At 47.7% G+C, this 27,374-nt stretch overlaps 1 protein-coding gene across 1 annotated transcript; it reads right to left on the bottom strand.

Moving 5' to 3' along the window:
- Positions 1–392: 392 nt before the first annotated feature.
- Positions 393–27,374, bottom strand: Mpp3 (MAGUK p55 scaffold protein 3). The gene is made up of 20 exons (XM_046442847.2): positions 27,290–27,374; positions 26,962–27,040; positions 26,129–26,180; positions 25,765–25,883; positions 25,460–25,537; positions 24,243–24,323; positions 23,893–24,030; positions 22,089–22,170; positions 20,616–20,701; positions 19,830–19,904; positions 16,330–16,526; positions 14,667–14,731; positions 13,306–13,326; positions 12,755–12,796; positions 11,490–11,654; positions 11,306–11,386; positions 8,824–8,917; positions 8,539–8,647; positions 6,779–6,901; positions 393–1,452 (listed from the first exon to the last, which is right to left on the bottom strand). Exons 3-20 carry the CDS (start codon positions 26,151–26,153, stop codon positions 1,276–1,278), a joined length of 1,758 nt encoding a protein of 585 aa, XP_046298803.1. The 5' UTR covers positions 26,154–26,180; positions 26,962–27,040; positions 27,290–27,374; the 3' UTR covers positions 393–1,275.

Raw genomic sequence — 27,374 nt, 5'->3', positions numbered from 1 at the left:
TTTTGGTTCAGGATTGAACCCAGGTGTGCTTAACCACTGAGCCACATACCCACATTCCCAGCCCTTTTTGTATTTTATTTAGAAAGAGGGCCTGGCTAAGTTGCTGAGGCTGGCTTTGAACTCTCAGTCCTCCTGCCTCAGCCTCCCAAGTCATTGGGATTACAGGCATGCGCCACCGTGCCAGCTAAGCTTTCTAAGCCTCATTTTATCTCAATTATAAACTGAAATGATAAGAATCCCACCTCACTGGCTTGAGGTATTTGTGAAAGTTGTGTATGTAAAGGTCTTAGCATTGCACTCAACACAGAAAAAAACACATCGGCTGTTCCTCTGAGCAGCTAAAATGGATCACAAAGCTGCGTGACATTAGTCACTTTTGCTCAGAGACAACCCATCAGGCCCATGTTCTGAGTCTATATACTTTTATTTTGGCAGAACTGATTTATCATGGCTTAGACATAGTTTTGATGGGGGCGGGGGTCATCCCGTTCCCTATGATCTAGAACAGGAGCCCTAATAACCTGAAGGTGAGGACAGTTAACCAAGGCCATTGTCGATAACAAGAGGGAGAACTGATGCAATAGACCAAATAACAAAGCAAGGACTCAGTTTTAGGAGCATGAGGGTATTCAGAAAGGGGAAAAGCAGCCTTACATTCCTCAAGAGTCCCTAAAGGCACTACTGCTTTATAGAATAGTTCAGTGAGTCATGTGGACCATTAAGTGTGCCTCAGCCTTCCAGAAAAGAATTCATGTACGCTCACTATTTAAAAAGGCAGGGAACCAATTTTTCTATTACCAGGCAAGTTTGGAGCTGGAAGACAGGGGAACTTCAGATGCATGAAAAATCCCCTTGGATACATCTTAGCTTCCAAAAGAGCTGGATAAATGCAGTTTCACTGTTCATAAAGCTTAAACATTGCTGCAAATCAGTACTCTATAAATTCACCACCACCACCACCACCACCACCACTATAAGACAGTGGCTACTTAACTTTGGTACAAAGAATCAAGGTCCACTTGCCTGGGATACTTTAATGAATGACGTGTGGTTTTGTGACATGCCCCTTTTAACTCATGAGCTAAAGGAGTGCAAGTAAAAAATAACAGACAAAAGCCAACAACAGACAAGACTTTCCATTTCTACTTTTCTCGATGATGGAGTTTGTGGAAAATTCTGCCCCTCTCTGAATTGAGGTTTCTGGATGGTAAGGTGAGGGAGGCTGGACTACATGGTCTTCAAGGTCCCCTCCAGCCTGGATGTTCTGGGATAAAGTTACCTGACCCAACTAACAGGTACCCAGTGAGTGTCCTTGCTCAGCTTCTCTAAGACCACCTTGAGCTGGCTGTAAGCACCCTGCAGGTCTTCCTTCACCAACACAGTGTCCATCAGGTGCCCGTAATGCTGGTCAATGAAGGCGGCAGAGGCAGCCATCTCTTGCTGCTCCTCATCCTGCAGGAAAGAGGCAGTACAGAGAACCTTGGCTTTTTCCCCCCACAAGAAACCTATATATTGCCTTTGTGCTCAGCAATGTCCCCACCTTTAATTTTTAAGGGATGAGTGGATGACGATGTCCCGCTATTAACCAACTGCATACATGAGAACAGAGTATAGTGAAAACAGATCATACTTCAAAGCAAGTTAGTGGACAGCAGACATTGTTCAGTCATTCTCTCCCAAAACACCCACTGAGGATCTATAAGCTGAAAATACAAGCTTCTTTGGGGGAACGTCGAGTTTGTATCTTTGTATATATGTCAATATATAAATGCTGCCCCAACAGTGTTTTCCAAGAAGTAGTATCATGGGGTTGCAAAGAAATATACGGGTTAAATAATGGCAAGAATTACAAATAATTTTAACTGTATAAAAACAAAGAAAGCACTTCAGGAAATGATGGGGGCGGGGAGAAGATAAAGAATGTGTAACTCTAATATCCCTCTAAAGATTCTTAAAATAACCACGTAGAACTTGATTTTTTTTTTTTTTTTGTACCAGGGATTGAACCCAGGGGCTCTTAACCACTGAACCACATCCCCAGCCCTTTTTATATTTTATTTAGAGACAAGGTCTCCCTAAGTTGCTAAGGCTGGCTTTGAACTTGCAATTCTCCTGCCTCAGGCTCCTAAATCGCTGGGATTACTGGCGTGTGCCACCACCTCTCCCAGCCTTGATTCTTCTTTTCATCTCTTCATGCCAAGGCCAAACACAGAGTAGACAAGGTAGAATGGTTTAAGAAAGGGCTGGGACAACTCTGACCACTCTCCATCTCCTTAGGCAACCTGATTTCTTTAATCAGATTGCTTTCCTAACACCTAACATCAAAGGTGTAGACCAAAACCTAGTATTATCCGACCTGGGAAGTCCTCTCTTCTTCATTCAAAAGAATCACTACGAAGTAGAATTTCAGGAATGTAGCTGACTAACAGCCTGGTTTATGGAAGAAAGGAAAGTGGCCAATCTACTCTAAGAAAAATTACAACATGAAATTTGCGGCTGGTGTTCACCTCCCTCCCTTCCTGTCCCTTCCCAGTCCTCTGTTGCTCATTCTGCTTCCAGGGGCTCAGGCTTCTCATGAGTCCATGCAGGAAGAGGGAATTCTATCCTCCCCGTCCCTATAGAGACCCACTTTCAAAATATTCCCTCCTCTTCTCCCTTGTCACCAATTTTTACTTTCATGAGAGCATCTGCAATCTCAGGAGATGCTTTCTAAAGGTCCAGGAAACAGTGTTCGCGCGCTCCCACAGACAGTAGAAACCCAAGAGAAGGTTGAAATAGCGCTTCTTCTTCTTTCCCCCAGGAGAAGAAAATCTGGCTTCAGTTGGGAGGTACTTCATCTTTCTACAATCTTTCTGGGCTGCCCTCATACTCAGAAGCACTCTGCAGTGTCCCCATGTGGCTCCTACATCTTTAGTCCCACTGTCCCCAACCAGCTCCACTCATGCCCCACAGCCCCATCTGCTGCTTCCGCAATCTGCCTTCCTGCAGGCGCCCACGTGGTTCATCCGGAGGCTTTTAGACTTTTGAGAAATTACAGAAGGAAAATTTTTGCCACAAGTCCCGAAATCTTCTTAATAAATATTTGCATCTCAAGAACTCCAGTAAATGTCTAACAGAGTGAAATGCATAATATTTCCTTTGCATCCATAATAAATCTCCTGCACCTTTCTCCTGGCCAGTAAAAATGGAACTCATCTCTGTGACTTCACTAAGAGTCTCAGTCCCCACCCCATGCCATATCCCTTGTCCCCATTTTGGATCCACATAATGGATCAGAAGGTAGAAGCCCCATCAATTTGTGGGATAGCAAAGAAATGGACAAAGGATATGCCCAGAGGGTCTTCCATGGATCCCCCCTAGTTGAAACTCAAGGGCCAGACAGTGGACAAATATTTAGTGTTAAAACAACAACAACAAAAACCCTCAGGCCTTATATAAGACTTTTTTTTCAAACATGGTCTGGTGTTTGCCTACATACATTAAAATCATATGAAAGTATGTGTGTTAAAAAAAATGTTGACTGAGCCCCATGCCAGTCTTCCAGGTCAGAGTCTCTGGGAGCAGAGCTGGGCACGCTGTATTTGAACAGTCTTGCTGTGACCTTGGTGTCTATTCATGTTGAAAATGATTATGGCTTCAGGACAGTGGGACACAGTTGGAGAGAAGCGAAGTGGGATTTCACAATTAAAATGACCCAGAGACAAAAAACATCAGCCAGTCGCCTAGAGCAGTTTGATGGCGAGCACTAAAGGAGATGGACTAGATGGCAAAATTGGTCAGGCCAGAAGGACACCAGTAAAAGCCTGCAGTCCCCTCCAATGCCAGCTATCGGTCAAGGTGCTCTGGCTCCTAAAAAACAGGCACTGCCAGGCATGGTAGCACATTCCCATAATGCCAGTGGCTCAGAAGGCTGAGACAGGAGGATTGCGAGTTCAAAGCCAGCCTCGGCAAAGGTGAGGCACTGAGCAACTCAGTAACTCAGTGAGACCCTGTCTCTAAATAAAATACAAAATAGGGCTGGGGAGTGGCTCAGTGGCTGAGTGCCCCTGAGTTCAACCCCCAGTACCAAAAAATTTTTTAAAAAGCAAGCACTTCCTGAAGACCTTATGATTTGGCAGACCTTCCTTTGTATCTTAAGGAGCTGATTCTTACTCCCCTTTATGCCTTTTTTATTCTTTTTTAAATAAGCTTTTCCCCATGGTCATTAAATTCTAAAATATTTATAATTAAAAAAAGTAAAAACAAATTTGTAAGTTGATCCTAAAATTTATATGGAAACACAAGGAACCCAGAAGAGTCAAAATGATCTTGAAAAATAAAAAAAATCAAAAGACTCAAACTTGTTGTTTTCAGAACTTACTACAAAGCTACAGTAATCAAGACAATGTGGTCTTGGCATAAGGCTAGATCAGTGAAATAGAATTGAGAGTTCAGAAATAAATCCTTACTTTTTTGGTCAACAGGGTGCCAAGATAATCAAATTTTTAAAAATGGTAAAAAATTTCCTTCTGAGAAAACTATATCCACATACAAAGAATAAAATTAGACGCCCTGCCTCACACCATCTACATAAATTAAATCAAAATGAATGATAGTTTCACATGTTAAAACTATTAACTATTTTTTTTAAAAAAGGAGCAAAACTTTATGACTTTAGATTAGGCAATGGTTTCTTAAATATGACACCAAAAACTGAAAAGATAAAAGAAAAAGCGTTAAATTCAAAAATTTTAATGACAAACGCAGTGGTACATGCCTGTAATCTTAGCAATTAGGGAGGCTGAGGCTGGAGAATTGCAAGTTCAAGACCAGCCTCAACAACTAGAGGAGGCTCTGGATGTAGCTGGGTCAGTGGTAAAGATCTTCTGGGTTCAATCCCCAGTACCAAAAAAAAAAAAAAAAAAAAATTAATATTGAGCTTCAGATGGCACTATCAAGAAAGTGAAAAGACAACCCCACAGAATGGGAGAAAATGTTTTCAAATCATAATCCAATAAGGGACTTATACCCAGAACATAGAATTCTTTCAACTTAATAACAAAAAAATCAGTAATCTGATTTCATATAGATAGATAGATAGATAGATTGTCGATAGACCTTTATTTTTTTTTTTTATTTATACGTGGTGCTGAGAATCGAACCCAGTGCCTCACATATGCCAGGTAAGTGCACTACCGCTGAGCCCCAGCCCCAGCCCCAGTAATCTAATTTTAAATGGGCAAAATATATGTAAAGACATTTCTCCCAAGAGGATACACAAATGGCCAATACACACATGAAAAGATGCTCAATGTCATTTGCCACTGGAGAAATATCAATTAAAACCACAGTGTGATACCAGTTCATACCCACTTATGATGGCTGTAATCAAAAAGACACTGGAGAGGATGTGGGGAATGTGGAACCCTTGAATACTGCTGGTGGGAAGGTAAAATGGTATGGCTGCCTTGGAAGACTGGAATTCCTTCAAATGTCAAACAGCAATTACCAGCAATTCCACTCCCATGTCTATCCCCAAGAGAAATAAAAACATATGTTCACATAAAAGTTTGTACATGAATGTTCATAGCAACATAATTCATGATAACAGAAAACAGAACAATCCAATGTCCATGAGTTGATGGACAAAGGAACAAGATATAGTACTATTTATGATGGAATATTATTCAATAATAAAAAAGAATGTGATACTTACATATGAATGGAACTTACAAATATACTAATTAAAAGAAGTCAGATAAAAAAGGCCAAATAATGTTGGATTGGGCAGAGGGGAGTGAGGGGAAGGGAGGGGGTTTTGGGATGGGAAGGATGGTGGAATGAAGGGAGGGGGTTTGGGGGTGGGAAGGGATGGTGGAATGAGATGGGTATTATTACCCTATGTACATGTGTGACTGCCATGACTGGTGTGACTCTACATCGTGTACAGCCAGAGAAATGAGAAGTTGTGCTCCATTTGTGTACAATGAGTTGAAATGCATTCTGCTGTCATGTATAACTAATTAGAACAACAACAACAAAAAAGGACACATATATGATGCCATCTGTATGAAATATTTAGAAAAGATGAATCTATAGCAACAGAAAGTAGATTAAGAGTTTCCTGAGGATAGGAAATGTTTGGTATTTTGGCGGGGAGGGGGGTCAGAGTTTTCATTTGACAATTTACAGTCAAATGACAGTTATCAAATGTTTCTATTGCTGGTGGGTCTGCAAGTTGGTGTAGCCAATATGGAAAGCCGAATGGAGATTCCTTGGAAAACTGGGAATGGAACCACCATCTGACCCAGCTATCCTACTCCTTGGTCTATACCTAAAGGACTTAAAAACAGCATACTACAGGGACACAGCCCTGTTTCAAACTACTTTGAAATGAATGATAATGACCTTGTTAGTTGTTGATTCAACTTAAAAAATACTTGGGTTTGGCTGAGGAGTTCAACAGATGAGTGTGGTTTGTCACACTCGGATCAGATCTCTGACAGATGTCAATCCCTTACTGGAGGGGGTTGCATATGTGGGCGAGTGGGGGTGGTGAGCCTAGGCAAGGCCACCCTGCCTGGATTGGGAGGCACTTCTAGCTATCTCACCTCGAGCTTTCTGGCCAAGTGACCATCTTGTCTTAATCTTGCCAATAGGCAAAATGGAAAGGTAGTCTCGTGCAGAAGGTATGTCCTTTGTCCCTCTTCCACTGAAAGAACCCTTCTGCAGCTAGAAACATTCCCCAGAATCGTCCCCTTTAAGCCTTCATAAAGGAAAGGATCAGCTTGAAACTTACAAGTGGGGCTGCTGTGTCCTCACAAGCTGGGGACATAGGTGGTGTCTTCCTTTTTTCCTGAATTGCAGGCTTTACAAATATAATATAGGGTTTGAACTCTGAGGTCCTCAGCTGTTTCAGTGCCTGGAAAAAGAAAGTTCAGGAAAATTACACACCTTTGAAATATTCTATTGTGAAACATCCTTTCTGAAAGCTCAATTCTCGGGTACTCCCCTCGCATAACCTCAACAGCAAAGGTCCTGGTGACAATGGACTTCACGGGCAGACTAGATGCACACTTACTCATCCTCTACTTGACACTGAACTCAGCCATTCCCTGAAGAACAACCAAAGCCTCAGTTCAGAGTCGCTGACTTTTTTAGCTCAGATCCCTCTAGCTCCAATTAACCTTCTCAGGCTCTCTCCACCTGCCCATTCCTGACAGTCCAGGGAGCAGGATTCAATGTGCATTTATTTTGTCTAATATCATCAATTTGTCTACATTCATGCAAACTCTGTGCAATCACACATGCCTCCTTCTGTGAGTCAAAGAAAAGATTTGCAAAGCAAATGAAAACATGACCTAAGGGATTACTTGGAAAGAACTTGCAGACTTTAGGGTTTTCCATATGCAAATCATACATACAGTTAATGAGTATTTACACTCTCAGAACCTCTATTCAAAAAACACTGGTATTAAACTGCTACATGCCCTATCTGCACATGCAAAGATCAATAAAATCACTTTTTTAAAAAACTTTTGAAATTGAGACTTTGAATTTTGATCACCAACTCCCAGTAAGTCCAAATGAGTGAGGCTTTTCCCTTATAGGCAAAATGTGCTTTTTGAAATGTTTCAAGTCAACTTCTGTAAAATAAGCTTACAGTTTATATCATAAAATCAAAGATCTGTTTCTATAAAGGAAAAAAAAAATTCCTCATATGAGTTCAAAGCTTGGAAGTTTTTCTGAAAGACAAGGTTAAAAAGATGGCCAGGCCCCTGTGGAGCCCGCAGCTTGCTGGGTGTGCAGAACTGGAAATGGCTTTGAAGCTCGCACAGGGTCACATCTCCCTCCCTCTTTTTCCCTTTCAAACTGCTCTCCAGACTGCCTCACCCATTGTCTCCCCCAGGGGTTCCCTATGCCACTGATTTCACTTGTCCTGGTTGGGGGAGGACTGCCTGGCACAGAGCTCAACCCCAGCTTTGCCTGGGGACTTACATCTAATTCTCTGTCATGCTGCAACTGGTCAGGGGGTGTGACTGTTTTTCTTGTTTTTTGGTACTGAGGATTGAACCCGGGGGCACTTAACCACTGAACCACATCCCCAGTCCTTTTTTATATTTTATTTAGAGAAGGATCTCTCTGAGATGCTTAATGTCTCTCACTAAATTGCTAATTCTGGCTTTGAATTCATGATTCTCTTGCCTCAGCCTCTAGAGCTACTGGGATTACAGGCACGAGCCACTGCACCCGGCTGGTGCCACTAGTTTTTTTTTATGTAATTTTCTCCAAGCAGGGGTTACTGTCTTAGGTCTGTGGACCACCAAAGGGTCTATGAGCTCCCTCTAATTAATGCAATATTTGTAGATAGAGATACATGTTTAGGGGTTCAAAGTTTTCATTCTATTCTCAAAGAGAGACCCAAGGACATTTAACATCTGATATTTCATACTTTCAGACTAAGAATTCCTTAGACAGAGGGCAAACGTTCTGTAGCTACAATCCTCCAGGTTATAAATTCCATTCATTAGACACGCCCCCGCTGGCCCAGGAACTCACTTCCGGTTCCACGTCCACCAAACAAACTTTGTTTCTGGCCATGACAGCCCGAATGGCCTCCAGGCTGGTCCCATAGAGGTTTTCCTTATATTCACCATGCTCCAGGAACCTAAAGCACCAGCACAGGGGAAGAGAACTTTAGGTCCTGAGCTTTCTCAAAGTAGTTAAAAAAAAAAAAAAAAAGTGGACTTCCCAACACAGCTTCTCCCCCACTTCCCTGCCCCTTCTGGAAGCCCTCCTAGAGGTCAAGCTGCCGAGGGCTAACTGGCCCATCAAGCAACATACTTGCTGTGATGTAAGTCGGCCTCAAATGCTTGCTTAGACACAAAGTGATACTCCACCCCTTCCTTCTCGTGGCTCTTTCTGGGTCTGGTGGTATCTTTAAAAAAAAAAAAAAAAAAGGAGAGCTGGGCAAAGAGATGTCACATCACAATGAATGAGAACAGCATCAACCTGTGCCCTCGCTCCTGGGGGTCAGGTACTGTGCCTTTTCCAGACTTATCCACACAACTCATCAGGGAAAGCAAAAGGAGCCTCCCATTTTACACCTGGGGAAACTGAGGTTCAGGGAAGTTAAGCACAGCTCAGTGACCCACAGCCAGTAGGCAGTAGAGCCAGGGCCACTCTCTTTATCTCATGCTCTTTGCCAGTCTGCTGAACTGCCTTTTTTGATGGGGCTTTTAAGGACCCTAGTTTTTTTTGGGGGGAGGGGGGATACCAGGGATTGAACTCAGGGACACTCAACCACTGAGTCACATTCTCAGCTCTATTTTGTGTTTTATTTAGAGAAAGGGTCTCACTGAGTTGCTCAGCACCTCGCTATTGCTAGGGCTGGCTTTGAACTCTTGATCCTCCTGCCTCAGCCTCCCAAGCTGCTGGGATTGCAGCTGCACACCACCGCACTCAGCCAAGGACCCTAGTTTTTAGGTCATTATTGTTTTTCTTTTTCTGAGAGCAAGAGTGCCACAAATACATTGGACCCTGCTCTATGATTTTAATTCTTTATTCACTTATTTCTCTTTTTGAGAGAAAAGGAGGCATGAAGACAGACAGCCCATTATGGATTGGCTGTGTTTCAGCAGGGCTGGATCTCAAAGAAATACTTTTAACCCAAGGGCTCCCCCATCCATTTCCATAATGATGCACACTTCTGGGGACAATCAGGTCCTTTCAAAGCAAGGGCACCCATGAGGCAACATGCAGCTTTTTCTAAAAGAAAACACAGGAACTTAAAAGGACAAGGGTTTTTTTGGCCCTTGGGGCACACATGGGATGCTCTGTGTTCTCTGTGTGGCATCCTAGTCCAACCCGGGGACTAGGAGAGCTAGTAGGTCATTTCTCCAGGTCGTTCCCTTGATTAAAAACTTTTATTCACCCACAGACTAGATTTTTCAACACCTCAACAGCACATAAGACCTTCATGACTGCCCAGCCTCTGACTCAGCTTCGCCTCAGCTTCACCTCCTGCCATGTCATCCATACTAACAACCCAGTCCCCAGCTCGGTTACCCCAGGTCACACCTACATCCCTTTGCACACAGCCCCTCTGCACAGTAAGCTCTTCTTTGCCTGGAAAATTCCTATTTACTCTTTAACACCCAGCATAAAAGTCACTGTCTCTGGCAACCATCCCTGACCCTCTAGTTCCTAAAACCAAGCGAGGACAATCTTGAAGGCCCCTGAAGTCACCTAGGCCCATCACAGCTGTGATGCCAGAATGGCCTCCACAGCCTTACCAGCTCCCCAATATCCCTGCCACTTCAGTTTGGAACTGAGACAATTCCAACAGCCTCTAGGGTAAGCTGTGGGCCCCGACACTCCATGGAGAGCAGTAGAGTCAAAGAAAGGCTCTGATAGGCACTCTGGAAAGTTCTATTCCTGCTGCCATAGCATCCCCTCTTGGTAGCCACCAGGCATCCACACTGCATAAGTGTCCCAAGAGGCCAGCCACAGCCAAGGGCAGGATGTGGCAGGCAGCAGCGAAGAAAAAAGCCTTTGTACCGCTCTTAAGCACATGGTGCGGGCAGGCTGCCTGGTCCAATCTTGGCTTCACTTATCAACTGTGTGACACTGGGCAAGTTAGTTAACCTCATGGAGCCTCAATGTCCTCCTCTGCAGAATGGGTTTCTCAGAGGTACCAGGAAGGCAAACCAAGGTTCTGCACACAAAAGCTCTTGGTGAAGAACATGGCACTTCTGTCCTCCTGCTCGTCCTCCTCCTAATCATTATCCTCATCACATTCAGGACCAGGACCGTGGCCCAGGGGTCTTTGCATCCACGCTGCCTATAGCAGCAGGAAGCCCGAGGAATTGGCAGGGGTGGCATTACACAGGAGTGAACCCCCAACCCTGACAGGCTGGAATCCAGCTACAAGGGAGTGCTAAGCAATACTTCTCTGGCCTGCTCTCTTATCTAAGCAGGACAGCGGCCAGAGGAGTCAGAGTCACAGGGAAGAGGAGGATGGAAGACACCCGAAGTGGGGATCCCCTGGGTGTCAGGTGGAGGCCACTGCTGTCTACAATGTGCTCTGGACTCACCTCCCTCCCCTTGTGGGAAGCAAGCAGGTGGCCCCCCAAGCTTCCACCCGAGAGCATCTCAGCGCGCCACTGAGTCAACTCTCTTCCCATCACGCCTATATGCCACAGCAAATGGTGCCTGGTGGTCCCTCACACCCAAAGTATTAAAAGAAATAAGATAAACATGAGGAATCAAGTCCCCATGAAATAATCCTGTGCAGGCACCCAAGCACGCACACCAGCCTTCTTACGTGGAACAGCAACACCAAAGCGCTGTGGGTTCTCAGCCACCACCTTTTGCTTCAGCTCATGGAGTCGGGCTCCGAGAGACCCTGGGAAACAGAGGGAAGACTGACAGGGTCCCAGTTGAGCTTTCTCCTCACGCCTCTGGTGAGGAAACCAGCCCACTTCCCAGAAACCCAGGATGTCACCTACCAATCAGAACCACCAGGCGGGGCCGCTCACCGGGCTGCTGTTGGTACCTGGCCACCTCCTCGTAGGTCAGTAACTCTGGGGACTCAGCGCTGGCGCACATCTTCCCTTCCTGTGAGCCACTCAGCCTCTCCCTGCAGCCTAGCCGGAAGCTCCTCCGGAGACCAGCTTAGAGAGGATCAAAGAGACACGGAGGCATCTGTCCCAGGATCTCCCAGCAAAGACCTTCCTTACCTAGCCAGACCTGGTAGAAGGGCTGACCCCACTGACCTCCCCACCCTCCTGTTTAGAAAGAGGCTGTTCAGAGAGCAAAGTGATATAATGAAAGGGTGGCCCCCCAACATCCGAGTAGGGTTCAAGGTCACTATTTTGCTTGGCATGTAACTGACCTTGGGCAAATCTCTGTGTCTCTCTGAGTCTTGATTCCCTAATCCATGAAATGGCAATGCAAATGTGCAATGGGTGGTCCTACATTGGATCCTGGATCCAGGAAAATGCTTTAAAGGACATTTTTGGGACAACTGGTGAAATTGTAATAAGAGTATATAGTAGAATTGTATGCATGTTGAGTTTCCAGAAATTGATCATCATCCTGAGTTAGGTAAGAGGATGTCCTTGTCCTTAGGAAATACATGCTGTGGTACTTAGGGGTAAAGAGGCATGGCTGCATCTAACTCTCCCAAGACTTAGGAGACAAATGCATAGGAGTAGAAAGGGCAGGGTGAGGCCAACAGGGCCACAGCTCACAGCTGGGAATCTCCTGTGAGGACATGGGAGCTCTTCCTACGATTTCTACCAATACTTGATAAGTTTGAAATCAATTCAAAATAAAAGTTAAAAGACTTTTTGCCTGTCTTTAAGGCCTTAAAAAAAACTGATTAAAATTTTTAAAAAAGTGAAGGTACTTTGGAGACCAGTTTAAAAAAAAAAAAAAACGCCATGAATGTACGGTGGTGGCAGTCACACTGAATAAACTTCAGTTAGAATGATGATAAAATTAGTGTTAACATGGTGCTCAGTGTACCCTTCCAGCCAGGGCTCTTTCCCCAGTGGCTGGGTAAAAGCTGGGGTGGGGGACCCAAGAATGGACAGGCTCAGTGCCTTTTCTGGTTGACAGCAATGCAGAGGAGAGGATCCCGCAGGCCGGCTGCTCTTGGCCAGCTCCTGGGCTCCAGGTGCTCTGCCTGAGCCTTTCCCCACTCAGAAGCCTGAGGCTACAGCTGTGCAGGGGCTGGGAGTGGGTGTTGGGGGAGAGCCCAGGTACTCACCCACATAGTGCCCCTTGAAGTACCCCTCACAGTCACAGGTCTCTACGAACCAAACAGAGAGGCTAGTGAGTCATGCTGGACACATCTTCAGGCCCAGAGGGACCCAATTCTTGGATGGCCAGGCAGAAACCTCCAGAGTGGTCCCAGAGGAACTCAGGAAAAATACCATATTTGGGACAATTCCTTCTGCTTCACGGAGTTCTCCATGCTTAGGCCCCAACAGCCTTCCCAAGCCCTGGCAGAAGTTCTGGGCAGAAGATCTCTTCCTGGTCCTGAGTTGGGACCAGTGGGAATAAGGCAGAAGAACAGTCCCACTGCCCTGCCCTCCTCTCTTGGTCCTACTAGCTGCACCACACGACAGACCCATTCCAGGGGAGGATGGCCCCTTCATGTTGGTAGGAGGGAAAGGGCCTTGAGGCCTTGAATCCCATCCCCACCCCACACATCTGGCTGTAGACAGATGGGGAAAGGAAAATCAGCCCATCCAGCCCCAGATGTTCCACAGGAAAGGAGCCTCACTCGTGTGCACAGGGGACAAATACCAGGCCTACCTTTGTCACAAGGCTGATCATCTGCGGTTTGCACAAAAGACAGATGGGACAGCATTAGTGGAAGGGACCATGAAGCCCTGCGGCTAAGAGGAAGCCACAGCCTTAGGAGCCTGAGGAGCCCTCCATCTGTCTCCTGCTCCTTTCCTCCAACAAACCTGTGATCTGAGCTGTGGTGTGTCATTAAACCCCAAGACCTGCTCTAATTAGTCTTCTTGTGTGTGTCTCATTAACAGCCCAGGGAAAACAGCTCATGGCTGGTGGACGCAGCCTCCAGGCCAACTTCCCCAGCAGCCTTCCCATCTGACAGTGAATCTAGAAAAGTGGCCACTGGCAGTAACCAATGGAGAGGTTTCCTCAGGGGTCCTGCAGTGGGATTAGGACCTACTTTCCCTTTTCTGAGGTTGGAGGCTTGCCTGAGAAAAATAAACGCAGGTGCCAGAGGATGGGGTGGGGTGGAGCAGAGCTGGTGCCTGCTCAGGCCCCTTACTCAATTACAGCCCCTGCAGCAGAGAGGCCAGATTCTGGAAAAGCCTCCTTCTATATGAAGCCCTAACCTAGGGCTGTTGTGAAGGTTAAAAGGTGTGGCTCAGCCCTGGAGCACTTGCCCAGCATGCACCAGGCCCAAGGTGCATCCTCAGCACCACAAAAATAAATAAATAAAATAGAAGTACATAGAAGGCAAGAAGGTAAGTGGACATATTTCTTAAAGGTAATGTGTTACACAGAATAAGGCTGTCAGATAACATACAGGATACCCAGGGAAACTTGAGCTTCAAATAAATAACAAATGATTTCTTAGTATTCCCCAAAGACTACACGAAAAAAACCAATTCATTGTCTACCTGAAATTCAAGTTTAACGGATCATGCTTGATTTGTATTTGCCAAATCTGGTTACCCTCTCAGAGGCACGGGTCACTCAGAGCCTCCTCCATTCCCTCCTAAAATCAGCAGTTCTTGAAAACATCAGTCAGAGAACCCCTTGGGAAGCTAATGAAAGCTGCTGACAGACCCACTCCCAAACACACACACAATAGAGGTTGGCACACAATTTCAGGAGCTGTTAACATACCCCTCAATACCATATATAGATCCTAAATATAGAAGCTCCTTTCTGGGGAATGGCTGCCCCCATCCCACCCTCAATTTACTCCCTCATGCCTCTCCCACCCCACGTTCTTCTGGAGGTCTACAAGTTCATACAGAACCCCCAAAGTCCTGTCTGCTCAGATAAGACCCCTCCACCCCACTGTGTGCTCAGATAAGACCCCTCCATCCCAGTGCCAGCTTCTTCCCAGAACAAAGTGCCCAACTCCTAACCCCAGTCCCTCCCTGAAGTGCCATCCCTACCAATCTACTCACAGGGGGGCTTCTTGAGGTTCTGGGGACTTGGCAGGGTGCCCGTGGCTCTTCGGTAACTTAGACGTCTGCAGGGATACAAGAGGATGGGGGTCCATGAGCTGGGATATACTTATAAGAGCAGGTGATGAGAGTCTTCTGGAAAACTTGGGACAACCAAGGTCTGGGTCCTACAGGTGGGCACTTACTCAGCCTCCCCATCCCTGAGAAAGCTGGAAAAAACAAAACAACTCCCAGATTCCCAGAGCAGAGCTCAGCCCTAGAGTTGACCAAGATGGCTGTCAGTGGAAAAGCAGAGGCCAAGACCATATCTGAGTTGAGGAAACGCCCAGGGCTCTTGGAGGAATCTGGATGCCCACATTTAAATGCAGCCCAAAATGCAGCCCATGTCAGTGACCATGTTGCCAAGACCCATGAAGCCACACATAGATGGGTCTGGGGGTCCCCCAAGGAAACACAGCAGCAGTTCTCACACCTTAACATCTCAGAACCATGTGAATTTTTATTAGAATTCAGATCTCAGGGTCTGCCCTGGGCCTGGTGAGGGTGCAACCTCCTGGTAGGAACTTACAGAGTAACACGTCCTCCTCCTGCACCATCACAGAGACCTTCCAGCTACACCATAAGCTCCACCAGGACGGAAGCCATACCTTCCAGCAGCCTCCACACCTGGCACAGGGCCAGCCCAATTCATAATGAATACCTCCTGAGGAAATTCCTAAATCAAAAAATCACACTACAAAAAATATGTAATAACATGGGAAATGCTAATGTCAAAATATCAAGTTAAAAAAGAAAAGAGAAGGGCTGGGGTTGAGGCCCAGCAATACAGCGCTTGCCTAGCATGTGCAAGGCCCTAAGTTCGATCCTCAGTACCACATAAAAATAAATAAATAAAATAAAGGTATTTTCAACTACAACAAAAATAAATATTAAAAATAAAGGAAGAAAAGAAAAGCAAAACCCCAAATCCTGTATGTGACACTCGGGAAGGAAATAAATTGTACTGTTTATATGGTGATGAGATTTGGGATCATTTTCTTTTCTTAGTCCTCCTCTTCTGCATGTTCATATTTTATTTCTAACCTTTCTCTAAGGATGTATTGTAAAATACGGCTGGACCACTGCACCCGAGGGTTCCACATCTGCAGGCTCAACCAGCTGCAGGCTGAAAATATTTGAAAACGGTGTGTCTGCACTGAACATTACAGACTTTTTCTTGTCATTATTCTTTAAACAATACAGTACAACAATGATTTACATGGTATTTCCACTGTGTTAAGTATTATCAGTCATCTAGAGATTCTTTAAAGTATTCAGGAGGATTATATAGGTTATACACAAGTACTACACCATTTCACATGAGGATTTGAGCATATCCTGATTTGGGCATCCACAGACAGTCCTGGAACCAATCCCCATTGACACTGAGGGACAACTGTATACATTAGCTTAATAATGTAAATATCCATGCATTCACTTAAATCTCAGCCATTACCATTAATTGGGGAACAAGAAGAAGAGACACAAGCGCAATTGATACTTACATAAAGGAACAATATTCAGTGGCTCCCTCTGGCTGTTGGTGGCAGAAACTTAGGGGTTTGTCAAGTAACTGGGCCATTGGCCACTTCAGAACCACCCCATGACAGCACCCCAGACCCACCTCTCCTGGAACTGCTTGGAGGGGATAAGGCCGGCTCGAAGGTTGGTGTCCCCCACTCTCTTGGCTTGCCACCAAGTAGGGTCGTCCTGGCTCACCACCTCCAGGACCTGCCTGCGTTGGAAGGGCAGGCCTGCCTCCTGGCAGGGGATGGCCCGGTCCTCCCGAGGGTCATAGTGGAAGAGGGCCCGCATGAACACCTGCAGGGAAAGGGCCCCAGCAGAGGTGGATGGAGGTGGCCATGCCCCAGTGACAGCCAAATGATGGCAACCATTCCCGAGGGGGAACAAGTGGCCTTGACACTAGAAAACAAATCAGCAACACACTGTGCACATTTTTCTCATTGTTCTTCAACCATTTTGGACATTCCAGCCAGGAAATCCATCAAGAATTGGAAAATTAACAAATGGGCCCCATGACTGAATTTCTCTTTCCAACCTAAACATTTCCACAGTTACCGGATCTACTGTCCTCATAATAACCTCGTAGTGTATACATAAGGCAACAACTTATCCTGGGGACAAAAAGTAAAGGCAAGCACAATTTGAAACTCCACGGTTATTTTTACTACACCAACTGCTCCTAATGAAGTCAGCAGCCATCTGTTAAATAGGTAATCTAGACGTTCTGGTAAAAACACAAATATCAACAAAAGTGCTGTTCTTTACCATCACATGGGGGTGAGGGTTGAGGGTGCTGGGATGGAACCCAGGCCTTGAGCACACTGGGCAAGCTCTCTGTCACTGAGCTGCACCCCAACCCCACCAACCCCCTTCTTGGTGGATAATTGACACATTTTTTACAGCTCAACCCTGCCTCATCTGTCACTTGGAGAGGCCCCAAATCCCTGCTTGCCCTGGAGTCCCCTCTCTGGAGAAGATGGTGTGAGGACACAACACATACTTACTTGTTCTCTTCTATAATCCAGGGGCATGGGTTTATTTTAAGTATTTCGAGTTCTAGACCATTAGAGCCCAATGACTTCAACAGCAAATGGAAAGAAAAACCAAACCAAACCAAAACGGCCAAAGGTCTTCCTTCGACAGATCCAAAACTACATTTTATGTGCCAACCAGAAAAGATTCAGTTAGACAACAATAAGAATTTCTGACCAAATTTTGTGGGGGCAGAACCCCGCATCCAGCCACAGATGTTCCATGGGCCCTAGGCACCCAGAAAGATGTAATCTTAATTAAGTGGATACCCAAACGCAAACACTTGGATCAAGAAGAAATATTACAGGAGGGACAAGTTAAGGGACAGGCTATTCATTCTGTCCTCCAGGAAAACCAAGTTCTCTTCCTATATCAAGCTAGAGTCCTCGAAAGCTGCAAACAGGGACCACAGTTGCTTGTCCCAGGAAGACTCTCCTTCCGTCAGTGATATTTATACCCTGGGACTTAATCAAAGGGTGCAAATAAGAAACAGCCATGTAAAGATTATTTCTTCACTTGCTGTAAAAACACTGCCACTGAAGACCTTGTCCATTATTAAATCCTTATTCATCAAAGCATTTAGTGACATCTCCCCTGTGCCAGAAGCTGTCTTGTCCCTTTTTTCATGTACTTAGTCCCCAAAGCAGAGGTAGGACCGGTCTGCTTTCTTCCATTCACTGATGGAAAACATGTAATTCACTATCTTCTTTCTGCCCTGGCTGCCAGGAGGTTCAGATCCAAATGTATTATGAAATCACTGCAATGCCCTCCTCGCTCCTCTACCACCACCTCAGCTCATGTCTTTTTTCTTTTTTCTTTTTTTTGAGATAGGGTCTCATTATGTTACTAAGGCTGGCCTCAAACTCACAATGGTCCTGTCTCATCCTCACAAGTAGCTGGGACTACAGGCTTGGGACACTGTGCTCTGACCGGTTTCAGTTCCAGCCTTAATATTCTCTCAACTGGGCTTTTACAAGACCTCCTACCAGGTCTCCCTGCCTCCAGTCTCACCCACTCCACGCTCCTCCACTGGCTGCCAGGAGCTTTCTAAAACACAAACATGGCTGGATTGCTCCCTTCCTAAAACACCCTTAAGAACTTCTCACCATCTACAGAGTTCTCTCTTGGGTTATTGGATGTGCTCCCCCACTCCAGGGCTAGACCACTTCAGTGCACCCTGGGCTGACTTCCAACTCCCAGCCCCTGTATCTAAGGATTTAACCTCCTCTGGCCACTGAACGCCTGCTTTTCTCTAATTCAGCAGACAGACACTGCAAGAATGAATCCCCAGGTGCAGCCCGGCAGGAGCTGGAGTCTAGGTTTCCCTAGCTCCCCAGGGCACTTGAGCTGGATAACAGAAGCATGTATTCTACAGGGGATCCCTGAATTCCCCAGCCGGATTAAGCTCTGGTTGCCCACAGTGGTGACTTGCTGGGTAACATACCCCATGTCAGACTGGTGGCCTTCCTTTCCCCCCACCCCCTCACTGGAGTTTCCTGGGATCACTTCCCACCCACAAAAAAAAAAAAAAAAAGAAAAATTGCATTTAAATCCTTGTCAGAATCAGCTTGTGTGTGTGTGTGTATGTGTGTGTATGTGTGTGAGAGAGACACACACACACACACACACACACACACACCAGGGATTAAACACAGGTGCACTTAACCATTGAGCCACATCCCTCCCCCCTTTTTATTTTAGTTTTGAGACAGGGTCTCGCTAAGTTGGCTAAGTTGCTGAGATTGGCCTCAAACTTGCACTCCTACTGCCTCAGCCTCAGGAGTACCTGGGATTCCAGGCTCAGGGTCAGCTTCTAAGGGTGCTCACATGAAGCAGGAATTATGCCAAAACCATTCACAAAGCATTCAAGGCCATTCACACAAGCTTAACTTGCATTCCCAGCAAAACCCACTGCCACCCGGCCCCTGAGCCCCACCATTCCCCAAACATGCTCCCCGCCACAACTTCATGGAGCTCCTGTATAGCAGACCCCTCTGCCTGACCCTTCCTCCAAAGCCCTAGTCATTTTCACCCTCCTCCAGCCCCACCCCCAGAACCTCCACACTGTGACCCTTCCAAGGTGCCTCTGTCAGACTCTTCCCAAAGCACTTGTCACATGCCAATTAAATATACTCCCCGGACTCTCTTTCTGCACTAGGAACCCTCGAAGCTACTCATTGTCCCTGTCCCCAGCATTTGGCAGAGTGCCCTGCAAAGAGGAGGTGACCTCCACAGGTGGGCTCACAAATAATCAAACAAATGGCAATTACTTCATTGGTCCAGAATCCAGCACATTTAGTACCTTCTCCTTCTCTTGATGGCCCTGAGTTTCTATTTCAATTAAAGTAACCCTGTCTTTTATTTCCAACCTGCGACAGATCCAGTTTAAAAAGAGGCAGGGTACAAACAAGTGAATCACCCTGTGACTGAATTAAAGTCTTCTGCTGGGCACAGGTTACTCAACTAGGCGCACAATCTGTTCCCAGTGACTGTCAAAACGTTGGCCTGGGTCCAGCACACCCACCCTGCCCCTAGCAGAGCATGCTCCAGGAGCCCACCTCCCCATACCTTGCTCTCCTTGAAGCGGTCCTCTTCCTGGGTGGCTGGGATGATTTTGAGGGTAATGGATCCCTGGGAGTGGGCCTGAAGGGAGAGAGAACAGAGGCCAATCTCCTTGCAGGTCTGACCCCCCATGAGCTCCAGTCTCCCTTCCCAGTTCTAAGAACTGACTTACAGAATGAAAGTCAGACTCATGACCTTCTTCCCCGCGGCCCACCCTTCTAGAATGGCGCCCCAAATTAACTAAGGCAAAACTTAAAAATTTTCACAGGACACAGGGAGATTTTAAATGAGAACCCAAGGGCATGACATACATTGAATCCCAATCTTCCCGTTCATGGCCTCTTGGGCCCTATTAGCTCCCCATCTTGCTTTCCTCTTGGGCCATTTTAATAACCTACTTTAGTTTTATTTTCCTCTGTCCTGCCTGATTTGGGGCTGCTCCCCAATTAGTACTTCCCTCTTTGCTTCTATCTCCCCAGACAGATCTCTGCTGCCATTCCCACCTTTCTGGGAGGCCCTCTTCCCTCCCACCAGACAGAGACCTTGTCCCCAAAGCCAGAAACCCAGAGGGAAGCATGCTGTCAGATGAAGGCACAGCCTGCCAGGCTGTCTCCCAGCCCCACCTCACTCCTCAACATCTGGGCACACTGTAAGGCCACATTGCCTGCTGCCTCCTCATGAAAACAGTGAGGCTGAGCTAGAATCTGCCCTGGCTCTGGGAAGCAACCTGTTCTAGGTCTCTGAAGACACCCCCCCCCCAATATCCCAGCAGCGTAGTGTAGCTACACAGACCAGAATCTGGCTGATTTCGTCAGGCCGCTTATGTAGGACTGCGATCCCGTTCACTTCTCGGAGCTCGTCTCCAACGTGGACCAGGCCTAGGAGACACAGGGACTGACCATCAGGACAGGAAGGGGATCCGCCCAGGAGCTTGGAGCTGTGGGCACTGAGGAACGTACTGCAAGGCAGGCTCAACGTTTAGACAGTGCACAGAGCTGGGACACACTGAATCCTACTAAGTGCTAGGCACTCAGCATCAAAGTCTCATGGTCACTGGGTGACATCCACAATATACAAGCAGGCAGCTAAGACCCAGGAGGATAAAACAGCTTACCCAAGGCCACCCTGCTAAGAAACAATGGAGCCAGTATGCAGACACTATTATTTTGGTATAGGAAGCTGGGTTCCTTCTACCGCCACCTCTTCTTCTTTAAAGATATCATTAATTCTTCAAATTCCTGAGCTATAGACACACCCCAAGAACTGCCTTCTTAAATTTTATTTATTTATTTTTTATTTTAAGTTTTTATCTAAATTTTATTTTAAATTTTATTTATTTATTTTGGGTACAGGGATTGAACCCACGGGCACTTAACCACTGAACCACATCCCCAACCCTTTTTTATGTTTTAGAGGCAGGGTCTTGCTAAGTTGCTTAGGGTCTCACTAAATTGCTGAGGCTGGCTTTGAACTCTCCATCCTCCTGCCTCAGCCTCCTGAGCCACTGGGATTACAGGTATGTGCCTTCGTGCCTAGCTGCCTTCTTAAATCTTAACAAGGAAACTTAAAGGCCACAGCAAAGATCTCATCAGAGTGTTAGATACAGCCATCTATTTGCCTCTGCTTTAATGACAAGTGTCCCTGCATATTCAGACCCTATTTGCTATTCCCAGTGGGCAGTGGCCAGCAGCAGCACTCAGGAGGGGTCAGAAGTGCACGCTCCTGACTCAGTGTCTGCATGTCACCCCAATGCTCAGGGGGTTCATATGGCAAGCACTAGTCCAGGACTCTCCACAGTGAGGATCCCCCAGAGTTTAAATACAATGATCCCCCTACCCCAGGGGTTCACTTCCCAGCTCAGTAGTTCTTCCACACACCACTGATTCTCCATTTGTTTTCCACCCAAACAAATGTGGACATGAACACTCTCCCTTGAGTAAGAGCAGCTTGACAAGGCAACTGGAGGTGACAGGAAATGCCATGCCTGGCCCCATTTAGGAAACCCCCTACAAGCCCATGCTGTGGGCTTAACTAAGCCAACATATGAGACCTTTCCTGATTGCCCCAGAGGACCCCAGGCCGATTGTGTTTTCAATTAAAATTTCTACTGGGCCTGGGAAGGAGATGGAATTCAGCCCTACTCCCCAAAGCAAAACACACCCCAAACATGAGACCTGAGGTAGAGGGAGCCCTGGGAGCAAAGGGGCAGGCTCTGGGACAATGGCCGCCACCTCAGCCAGGCTGGCAGCATGTTGCTGCACTCACCACTCCGATCTGCTGCGCCCCCTCGCATGATCCTTGCCACCACGACAGCCCCCGAGTGCTCATCCCGCCGGATGGTGGCACCCTGCATTGGAGACAGACAGGTAGGCTCCTAAGAGGTAGCCCCAATCCTCAACCTCAACCCTCTGGGCCCAACTGCCTCTTCTATCCTGCCACCTGCCATTGGGACCTTCCCAATGCTAGGATTCAATAAAACCAACATCTCCCATTAGTATAGCATCACACTTCCCAATTTACAAAGCACGATTACCCTGTGATATTTTTAGATGAAGGACTGGGGTTCAGAAAAATTAAGCATCCTCAAGGTCACACAGACAGAAAGATGGAAAGCTTTTTGTGACACTGAATCCAAAGCTTTCTCTATCACATCGCGGCCCTTGCCACTCGCAAAGACACTTCATAATGAGGACAACATGTGCCAGCAAATTCTCAACCTGCCTCAAACAAATCACAGTGTTCCTGGGCCTCCTTCTGTTGTTGCCAAGAGAAACCAATCATGCCTCCACCAGAGCCTCAGGACCAGGACTTGGACCATGAAGCTCAGTAGAGATGACATCTAGGATGTGAAAGGCTCTAATGAGCCTTGATTTCCTGCCCAGGTGAGCTGGACGGTGCCAGGGCAAGAGTGAGGTGGAGAGTTGAGAACACTGGATTTGAACGCAGCTTGGCCACTGACCAAAATAAGCATGTGGCATTAGCAGGAAGGTCCCTTATCCTCTCTGAGCCTGTTTCCTCTGTCATATGGGAGAGCATTTAACTCACAGGGTCATTGCAAGAATTCCAGGAGGGAATGCATGCAAGACACTTACTGCATAGTAAGTGCTCAATAAATGTTAACCACTTATTATCAGCTGTACCCATAGACATAGTATCAATTTCATTCATGTCACCTATCTGAATTACAGAAGATCATTCTTGCTGACAAGAGAAGCCATCCATTAAGTAAGTACCTCTCTCTTCTTGTCCCTAGACCTGCCAGCTCTCCATCACTTATTCAGCTCTGAACTGCCAGCCTCCATCTCAGTGGCTGCATAGGAGGGCTCCCAGGATGTTTACCAAGTCCATGCTGATGGCCCCATTGTGCAGATGAGCAAACAGAGGCAAAGAAAAGACCTTTGCCTGTTGCAGATATGTTTCACCACAGGTCAGTGGGTGAAAAGTGAAACTTGAGCACGGAAGCTGTGGTATTCTGTAGGGCAGGTCCTCAATGCTGTGGACTTCCACTTTCCTCCATCTGATAAACAACCCTGTCCCTCTGTTGGTAAATCAGTGCTGAACCAGGAGCAAGATAACTGTCAGCTGGAGGAATGGACGGGGCCCTGTGCTACCTCACAACTCAGAGCAGGGAACTGCAAACTTTTTCTATAAAGGACCAAATATAAATATCTTAGGCTCTGGGGGCCACACAATCTTGGATGCAGCCACTCAATTCTGCCACTGGTATGAATAAGCACAACCATGATAAGAAAAATTAAAAAGTATAAAAATAAGCTATGGGTTAGATTTGGCCCTTGGGCTGAGCTTGGCAACTTCTGTTTCAGAGCATAATGATCAGGGTCATGCCATACAGATGTGTAGGTTGTTTACTGCACAAAGTGGGTTGGCCACAGTTGTGGAGGGGGGCTGTATCCACTCAGATAAAGGGGTACCCTGGACACTGGTAGCAACCCTGTCTGATGAAGCAGCCATCACACACCCTGAGGATGTCAGGAAGGTCCCTTCACAATTTTCTGGGTGGGGATAAGGTGCAGAGAAAGGGCAGGGACGAGAGATGGACACCACATACCAGGGGTTCCTTGTTCTTCACCAAACGGACAATCTTCACTGATTCTTCATCAAAATCCTCATCAATATTATCAGGCAGAGGGGGCAGAACAGGGTCGAAATTCTTCTGGGCAACTGTGTCATGTACCATGAGCACAGCCTGTCGGGAAGCAAGAGAAAAGAAGGGCTGGCCCCAGAGTTCACAGGGGTCAGGGGAAAGGGGCTGAGGGGGCCTCAGGACTCAGGCCACAGAGACTCTCACCCCAGATACCAATGCTGAGGACCCCTCAGGACCCAGAGCTCCCTCCCGCCCCCATCCCAGGAGACAGGGAGATGCGATGCGTGGGTGGCCAGGGACTGCGGCATGACTACCCTGAGGTGGGGGGTGGACAGCAGCTGCAGCAGCTCCCGCTCATCGCTGTGCACGGAGGCGGCCTGCAGCTCCTCCATCACCTGTAAGACAGTGAGAGGGAACACCACAGCAGGCTGGGGTGCCCCTGCCTAAGGCTGTGGGGAGTCCCGCAGGGAAAACCCAGTCCCCCCCCCACAACCCCCAAACAGCTTCAGCACCCAGGAGCACATCAGACCTTCAACCAGCCCAGGACTGAGGCACGCAGGGATCAGGAGAACCTGAGCAGGTCTAGAAGCAATCCTACTAGGGGCTGACTTAGTAAGCCCCTACTGTATGCTATTGCTTTATGTGCATCTCCCCAGTTAACCCTTGCAACAAACTAGATGCAGTGGGTACACTTTTGCCATTTAACAGATGAGACTTTGAGGCCTGGACAGATTATCTTGCCCAAGGTCACAAACCTCACATGTCATACAGGATTTGAACCTGGCCTTGACTGTCTGTACCCTCATTGCTATGCTTTTATGGATAAGGAAAATGGGGCTCAGAGAAGTTGCTTTAATGACAAGTGCTAGTGGTAAAGGCAGTGCTGAGCCTGAGCACTGAGTGATCTAACATGCTATTAATCACACTCCAGAGAGGAGACAGGTACGGGGGATATAGATCCTGACATAGTCAGGAGGCTGCACAGGGCCAGCTCCTGGGGTCGGGTGAGTCACTTCAGAGCTGATGATCTTAGTCATCAACCAGGACAGTTTTTCCCCATGCAACCCAGGGACCAGGACTGCAATAAGTTGAGAAGCATAAGAATCCTGAGCCGTTTAGTAGGGACACATTACAAGTCCCTTGACCTTGGGACTTCATGTTGGCCTCCTGAAGCACAAATACAAGGTGCTTATTTGACGTATTCATATCCCCAGTTCTCAGAACAGTGGGGAACTGCTGCTCTGATCCAATGCTGTCACCCAATGCTGAGAAACAGGCTTGCTCCAGACACACAGTAAGTAGGTGTCACCATGTCACCATGTCTCCTGGCCCAATCCAAGGCTCATGAGTTCCTCCCCACCTGTCAGGAGGCCCATGGAAGAGGAAGAGGAGGAAGTGGGGAGGTGCCTCTTCAACTTTGGGCTCCTGATCCCCCATGTCCCTAAGCTAAGCAATGGTGACCAAGGAAGAGGAAAGAGCTCTACAGGATGGGGAGTGCAGCTGATACCATAAGGAAAAACTTGGGACTTACATCCTCTGCCAGGGCCACTGCGCTGTGCAGGACTGGGGTTGGACTTTGCCTCTCATAATAGCGAAGCTTCTCATGAATCTGCAAAGACACCTGATTTCCAGTTTACCCTGGATACCATACTCCCCACCCATGGCTGTGAGGACACCAAGGACTAGGTCAGTCTAGGTCACCAACAGGGTAGCATATAAGAAGGGGCAGCTTAGTGGGCTGGTGAAGATGCTTCTGGGACAAGGGGATAGCTCCAATGATCTCAAGGGCCACAGGCAGACAGGAAAACCCTCCCTCATGCCCAGACAGAACTTCACCTTCATTAAGTAACTGAGGCTTTTCTCACTGAAAACGTCCCTCAGGAAACCCATCTCCTCCTTGTGGTTGGAGTCAGGCCTGAGCTGAGAGGTCAGCAGCGCCAGGGTTTCATGCAAACCTGAGGAGGGAATAAGAAAAAGAAGGGATAACAAATAAAGGTGGGGGGGACTTCCTGCCCCTGAGGACCCTGTTTTTGGACCCTCAGACAGCACTTCATCCCTGCCCTAAGGACCTCGCTGGGTTTGCAGGCAGGGCAGCTTCTAGAGGCCACACCAGCATAGCCTGGTCTCTTTCCCGCTCGGCTGCCTGGAAGGCTCCTGTCTCCAGGGCTGTGGCCAGCCCAGGCCGGGTGGGGGCACTCACCCGAGTCCTCTGATAGCACCGGCATGCCTGTGCCTGGCAGGTCCAGGTCTCCCTGCAGATTGGGGAGGGGGGTTTGCAGGTGAGTAGCACATTCACTCACCAGTGATTATACATCACCTAGGTCTGTTATGACCGATTTGGGGTTAGAAGGATCAAAAACTCTGCTCACTTTTTTTTCAGAGAGGAAGGAAAGAAAACTAAGATGTGTTGGGTGTTCCCAGTGCCGAGCATTCTGCTGGGTAATTGCATATCCATTTTTCTGAATCTGCATAAAGCCCTCAGGAATGGATACTAATGTTCCCATTTTACTGATCAAGAAACAGAAGCTCGGAGGGGTTCCGAAAGTAACTTGTGGCCCAGATTGGCTCTTCCAGGCTGGCTTTGGGGGTGGCCCTGCCTGACAGCAGGTGCTCTTCCCAGCAGCAGCTCCCTCAGCACTGCTACCTTCTCAGAGGCCTCTCTCAAGTCCCCTGCAGCAACACCCCCTTCAACAAGTACGGAGCTGGGCCTACAAGCGCCCCCCTCTTAACTTCCCCACCCCCAAGCCCCAACCTAAAGGGAGCCTCCAGAATGGAACGCAGAGAGGAGGCGGAGAAATGAAAGTCTGGTTTCTACTACGCTGGAAGGGGGGGGCTCTATCTCAGGAGGCCCCCCAGGGTACTCTGCAGCACGTGGACCTCAAAAAGTCCTCTTTCAGAAGGGGACAAGGAGAGTCATGATTCATTCATTCTGCAAACATGGAGCCAGCCCGCTGCGCTGAGCACCAGTGACACTAAGAGGCAGAAGAATGGTACCCAGGCCCTCCAGCCCCCTCCCCACCACTCCGGACTCACCCCCTGGCTGCTTCCCGCTGCGGCCCCCCTACTCTCCCAGGCGGCTAAGCACAGACTCCAGCTCGCTTTCCAAAGGAACCTGTGGGACGGACAGGGAGCGGGGAGAAATCCGGAGGTCGCTCGGAGGATGCGGAGCGGCGAAGATGGAACAGGACGCACGGGGTGTGGGAGCCGGGAGAAGGCAGATTGGGGACGGCGGGCCGGGGACAGAGCCCCGCAGCTGGGGGCCCAGTGGGCCGCTAGGCTGTGGGGCACACGAGGGACGGTCTGTGCCCACCCTCCCTCCGCCGCGCCCGCTCCCTTGTCTGCTGCCCGCGCCGCCTCCTACCTCGTCGCGCCAGGATCTCGGCTCGGTGACCGAGAGCCGCGCGGGAGCCCCGAGCCTCGGCCGCCGCTGGCTCCGCCTTCGCGGG

Source organism: Marmota monax, unplaced genomic scaffold (assembly GCF_021218885.2).
Source record: "Marmota monax isolate L192 unplaced genomic scaffold, Marmota_monax_Labrador192_F-V1.1 WCK01_AAM20220418_F8-fsc00205, whole genome shotgun sequence".
Lineage (NCBI taxonomy): Eukaryota > Metazoa > Chordata > Mammalia > Rodentia > Sciuridae > Marmota > Marmota monax.
This window is presented reverse-complemented; position numbering and strand designations above follow the sequence as displayed.

What these genes read in the sequence shown, in the direction of transcription:
- Mpp3 (XM_046442847.2), bottom strand. Translation starts at nt 26,153, where the DNA reads ATGCCGGTGCTATCAGAGGACTCGG. An exon ending in GGGCGCAGCAGATCGGAGTG is followed by an intron (nt 20,702 to 22,088) that starts GTGAGTGCAGCA and finishes TGTGTCTCCTAG; the next exon opens with GCCTGGTCCACGTTGGAGAC. An exon ending in ACCGCTTCAAGGAGAGCAAG is followed by an intron (nt 16,527 to 19,829) that starts GTATGGGGAGGT and finishes CTTTCCCTGCAG; the next exon opens with GTGTTCATGCGGGCCCTCTT.